This window comes from Oryx dammah, unplaced genomic scaffold (genome assembly GCF_014754425.2).
Source record: "Oryx dammah isolate SB20612 unplaced genomic scaffold, SCBI_Odam_1.1 HiC_scaffold_8, whole genome shotgun sequence".
NCBI lineage: Eukaryota > Metazoa > Chordata > Mammalia > Artiodactyla > Bovidae > Oryx > Oryx dammah.
The window spans coordinates 38802330-38807901 of NW_024070192.1; the positions used below are offsets into that span (position 1 = coordinate 38802330).

A 5572-nucleotide genomic window follows, 5' to 3' on the forward strand; every position below is an offset into this window, starting at 1 on the left:
GAGTGACTGAACAAGAACAAATATATTTTAATTACACAGTTTGAAGAATTTTTACAAACTGAACACACCTGTGAACGCAGCATCAGCTCAAGAAATAGCACATGACCAGCACCCTAAAGTAGCCCCGGACTCTGCCATGATTCCCTCTAGTCACTTTTGCAAGGTACCCACTATCCTGACTTCTAACAGCACAGAGCGCATGTGTGGGATTCTGTGCTTTTTATAGATGGAATTGCTCAGTATGTAGTTTGTGTGACTGTGAGATTTGTTCATGTTGTGTGTGGATGTACACTTTTCATTCTCCATTGTGTGAACAACCCACAGCTGACTGGCATTTGGGTAGCTTCCAATTTGGGGCTGTTATGGACAGTGCTGCTTTGAACACTCTAGATGTGTCTTTGAGTGAACACGGGGGCTCATTTACCTGGATTTATATTTTTAGGCAAGGAATTTATGATGAGGGTATTTGGCATTATGAGATTTTGCCAATTTACATTCCCATCAGCAGTATAGGAGGTTCAAGTTCATTCCCAACACTGAAGCCAAGCACTTCTGATGCTCTGGGGGAACGTGTGTGTGCGTGTGTGTGTGTGTGTTAGTTGCTCAGTCGTGCTGGACTCTTTGCGACCCCATGGACTGTAGTCCATCAGACTCCTCTGTCCATAGAATTCTCCAGGGAAGAATACTGGAGTGGTTGCCATTTCCTTCTCCAGGGGATCTTCCCTATCCAGGGGTTGAGCCTGAGTCTCCTGAATTGCAGGCAGATTTTTTACCATCTGAGCCATTAGGGAAGCCCCTGGGGGAACCTGCCAAGAGACAAATACTAATACTGAAGATTAGAGGGATGGATTACCTCAATCCCTGTCTTAAATCTTACTGATTTAGTGAGCTCTGGTCAGAGTGAGTCTTGCCATTCTTTGGACAGTGTCCTGCGTCCAGCGTCCTGATGCTGCCCTTGCTCTCCAGGCCCTCACTTTTGCTTGTAAGGTGGTAGAGCTTCGAAAGTCTGGGGAGGATGGAGGAAGGACCAGGAGTCTCCTCCTTACTGCAAAGTGCTCATGGTTAGTGGTTTAGGTAAAGGAGGATCTGACTGATCCTGCACTCTAAGCTATTAAAAGCTTCCTAGATTACTTCCCAAGGGGTGTTTGCATTAAAGAGAGCATCTTGTCACAGCTCAAAGACCAGTAGACAACTAAGGCAGGCTGCTGGGGCAGATTTTTGGATTAGGAGGACCTATAGATGCCTTTAGTGGCTCAGACAGTAAAGAATCTGCCTGCAATGCAGGAGACCCAAGTTCGATCCCTGGGTTGGGAAGATCCCCTGGAGAAGGAAATGGCAACCCACTTCAGTATCCTTGCCTGGAAAATTCCATGGACAGAGGTGCCTGGCAGGTTACAGTCCATGGGGTCGAAAAGAGTCGGGCACGATTGAGTGACTAACACACACACACACACACACACGTATCTATGCCCTGGGAATTCCCTGGCGATCCAGTGGTTAGGACTTAGTGCTTTCATGCCCGGAGCCTAGGTTCAAACCCCGGTCAGGGAGCTAAGATCCTGCAAGCCATGCAGTGAGGACCAGAAAAAAAAAAAAAGGACTACAGGTCCTTTGTGAAAAGCCAGCTTAGTCAACAATCACCCCTACTGTCTCTATATGTAGGATAAGAAAGGATATGTTTCTCTCAAAATCAAGCCCTGAAGGTCAACAGAACCAAGAGTTCAGAGCGGGTCAACCTCTGGTCATATACAGAGCTGTGGCATATCCTGGACATTTCTCACATTTGTCTAAGAATCATTCTCAGAGTAGTACAGACAGCCCTTCTAAATACTGCCTTCTCTGAAATCTTTCCTATCATCCCTGACTAACCCCAAACTTGGAATGCACCAACAATCCTAGCACATGCACCCATAGTTTGGCTATAGCTACATTTTTATTCTTGTTTACACTGTTCATATAAGTCTCTGTCACTACATTGTTTCCTGAGGATAATCACTGGGATTTAAGATTTTTTTTTCCTTGGGGAGACAAGAGTTGAGGCTTAAATGTTAATTTGATATACTCCTGGACTTAAAAAAACTCTTGGCCACTTCACAGCAAAAGTACAATGGAGCTTCTCAAACACAGTTGGAAAGGTGATGGCTTCAACTACCTCTTTGCCAACAGGAAGTAAGGAAACAAATTTAGGGCACAATAGCCAGGCTATAATTAATGCAGAGCCTTAATTATGAGCCTTCCAGAATTCTATAAGAACCCTGAGCCTTCTCCAGTCCTGAAACCTCTCAGTTCAGTTGCTCAGTTGTGTCTCTTTGCCCCTCCATGGACTGCAGCACACCAGGCCTCCTTGTCCATCAGCAACTCCCAGAGCTTGCTCAAACTCATGTCCATCGAGTCAGTGATGCCATCCAACCATCTCATCCTCTGTCATCCTCTTCTCCTCCTGCCCTCAATCTTTCCCAGCATCAGGGTCTTTTCAAATGAGTCAGTTCTTTGCATCAGGTGGCCAGAGTATTGGATTTTCAGCTTCAGCATCAGTCCTTCCAATGACTATTCAGGACTGATTTCTTTTAGAATTGTATGCTTTAATATCCTTGCAGTCCAAGGGACTCTCAAGAGTCTTCTCCAACACTACAGTTCAAAAGCATCAATTCTTCGGTGCTCGGCTTTCTTTGTAGTTCAACTCTCACATCCATACATGACTACTGGAAAAAACATAGCTTCGACTATACAGACCTTTGTCAGTAAAGTAATGTCTCTGCTGTTTAATATGCAACCTCTAGGAAAGGGGAAAGGAGCCAATATGGTAAACTTTTCTATATCAGCTAAATATCATATCCCTATTTTAGAGATGTAGAAATTGAGACTCAGAAAGGTTAAGTAACTTATTCAAGATCACAAAGAGCTAGGTCCAGACTATTTCAAAGTTTATGCATTCCCATCAGACTCTGTAGTCTCAATAGGCCTTATTTACCAAACATTTATTGAGCGCCAATGATCACTGAGATCAAACCAGTCAATCCTAAAGGAAATCAACCCTGAACATTCATTGGAAGGACTGCTGATGAAGCTGAAGCTTCAATACTTTGGTCACCTGATGCGGAGAGCCAGTGCATTGGCAAAGACCCTGATGCTGGGAAAGACTAAGGACAGGAGAAGGGGCGACAGAGGATGAGTTGGTTTTTGGTTGGCATCATCGACTCAATGGACGTGAGTTTGTGCAAACTCTGGGAGATAGTGAAGGCCAGGGAAGCCTAGAGCGCTGCAGTCCACGGGGTCGCAAAGAGTCTGACACAACTGAGCAACTGAACAACAACACTGAGTGCCTACTGTGTGTCAGGCATGGATATAGAGTTCTGGATAAAATAGGTTTCCTGCCCTCATGGAGTTGACACATCTGGCCGACAGAGGTAGATGGGAAGAGTCCAGGGCTCCATTCAGAGGCTGCATCCATTCTAATCCACTCTGTGGGTTTGGAGCGCTCCAGCTTGCCTATTCGGGTGAGTCATTCACACGGGCACCTCCCCTTCCCCCCCCTCCACCCCGCCCCATGAATGGAAATGGGTTTTAGGGCAGGGACAAAGTAGAGGACATTAGTACGTACAGGGAAGGACTTCTCTTTGTGACATGGGCGGGGGGTGGGGGGGGCTCCTCAAAAGAGGAAAAAAAAAATCTGAGTCTTAAAAACCATTCTCAAAAAGCCCCCCTGGCCTCTGGGTATGGAGGTGGGTGTGGAGTGAGATGTGGTGTGCGGCGAACCCTCATGCAGCCGAGACTCAGCTCCCAGAAAGATAACCGAATGGGGTGGAGGGCAAACCGGAGCTAAGCCCCCAAGTCACCGGTTTAGCGCGGGCCCCGCCCCCTCTCCAGGCGGCGAGGGCAATGAATGGGCAGCTTGGTTCTCCAGAAATCGCCGCCACCCCTCCCCCTCGGTCTCCCAGAGCGGCTGCTGTCACAGGGCGGGGAGCTGCGGGATCGCGGAGCAAACAAACCATGAAGCGCCGGCCTAGCCCCTGGGGCCGAGGGGTGCTGCCCCCTGATCCGGGAGTCGGGCGGGAACCGCAGCCAGTCCAGGCCCGTCCGAGGCCCGTGAGCGCCCGCGCCCTGGGATGGGAGCAGATCTTTCTGTCCCGTGGGCCGTGAGGACAGGGACGCGAGCCCCCGGAGGTCCGTGCCCCGACTTTACCTCCTTTTTCACGTTCCACAGCAGTTTCTCTTTGACCGCGTCCTCCGCGCTGCCCATTTTGCGGCGGCTGACCCGGGGGGAGGTGCCCAGCGGCCCCCGATGTCCCCCACGCGCCCTCGCCGCCTCCGCGCCTCTCGGCTCAGCGCCCCACGCGCCAGGCAGAGCCCCCGCCCGCCGCGCTCCCCGCCCGCCGCCGCCGCCGCCGCCGCAGCCACTGCCCGGTGCTGGGCTCCGCAGCCATCTTCCGAGCCCCGCACAGACGTCAGGAGCCTGGCCCGGCCCCTTCCCACTGCCGGGGGCGGGGTGGGGGGGGTGCGTTCAGCCACGGGTAGGGGGGGTCGAGCGGGGGGAAGACTGCGCGTGCCTGGGGGCGGCGTGCCCGGGCGCGCGCCCCGCGGGCCGCTGTCATGGCAACGCTCCGGCTCCAGCCCCGAGGGCGCGAACCCGCATTATGAGCGCCAGTCGCCCGCCTTGCACAGCGCTGGGCTGGGGAAGGGGGGCGCGCCCCTGGAGCTCCCCCCGCCCAGGCGGCTAAGAGGGGCAAGTCGCTCTTGCGAAAGCTGGCCCCATCCAGCTGGATGTTCCGTGAGTCCTACACGCTCGATTTCCCGACGGGAGGGACTGGGACCCCCGCGCCTCGAGTCTCATTACTGGGAAGCCCGTGTTGGTACCCCGGCTGGGAGGAAGGCGGTGGCGCGCCATCGTTTCTTTAAACCCCCCTGCCGGTTGGGCGCCCTCCGTTGCAAAGCTTGTTGGTGGAGGAGTGGGAGAGCAGCCGCCCCCGTCTGCAGAGGCGCGGTGGGTCTGAGAGCGCCAGAGTCACGGTCAGCCGTCCCTCCTCCGAGGGGTCGCCACGACCCGTCTGGCTTTTCTCGCAGCTACATGGGACGTGAGGGCGCGGGTCGGGGTAACTGGGACCAGCAGGAACTGGCACGGAAACTGGAGGTGAGACAAGCGCCTTCAGCACGATTTGCTTGGTAGGCTTAAGCAGCCCCATCTGGGAACTGAGGGCGACAAACGGTGGCCCAAAGTGACAAAGAATACCTGATGTTCCCAACCGAGGAGCGCCGTGCACAAAGCTAGCTGAGAGGAGGGGCTTAGCCCTCTATCGCACAAATGGAGAATCTTCCTAAGTGATGCAACATGATAGTGCAAAAAATATCAAAACTCAAGGAAGCATATCGGCCCTCCGAAACTGAAAGCCCAAGCCTCGAGCCCGCATCCGGTGTTTTCAAGTCCCCCAAAGCAGACCACCAGCTTGGGAAAAGTTTACGCTGAGGTTTCGCCTAGAGGTGTGTGTAAATGAACCTCGCGAGAGATCGCGAGGAGCCCCGCCCCGCCAGGGGAGGACACGCCCCCGAGGCGGGGACCGGAAGCGATCTATTCAGC

The 5572-nt window shown here is 52.8% G+C and overlaps 1 protein-coding gene across 3 annotated transcripts in view; it reads right to left on the reverse strand.

Annotated features, from left to right (window-relative positions):
* SGSM2 (small G protein signaling modulator 2) overlaps positions 1-4441 on the reverse strand; it is a 37714-nt gene extending 33273 nt beyond the window's left edge. For all 3 annotated transcript variants that reach the window (XM_040243772.1, XM_040243771.1, XM_040243773.1), the window contains exon 1: positions 4184-4441. In XM_040243772.1, coding sequence (XP_040099706.1) covers positions 4184-4240 — 57 coding nt within the window. In that variant the 5' untranslated portion in view covers positions 4241-4441. The remainder of the gene's footprint in view (positions 1-4183) is intronic.
* Positions 4442-5572: the final 1131 nt, after the last annotated feature.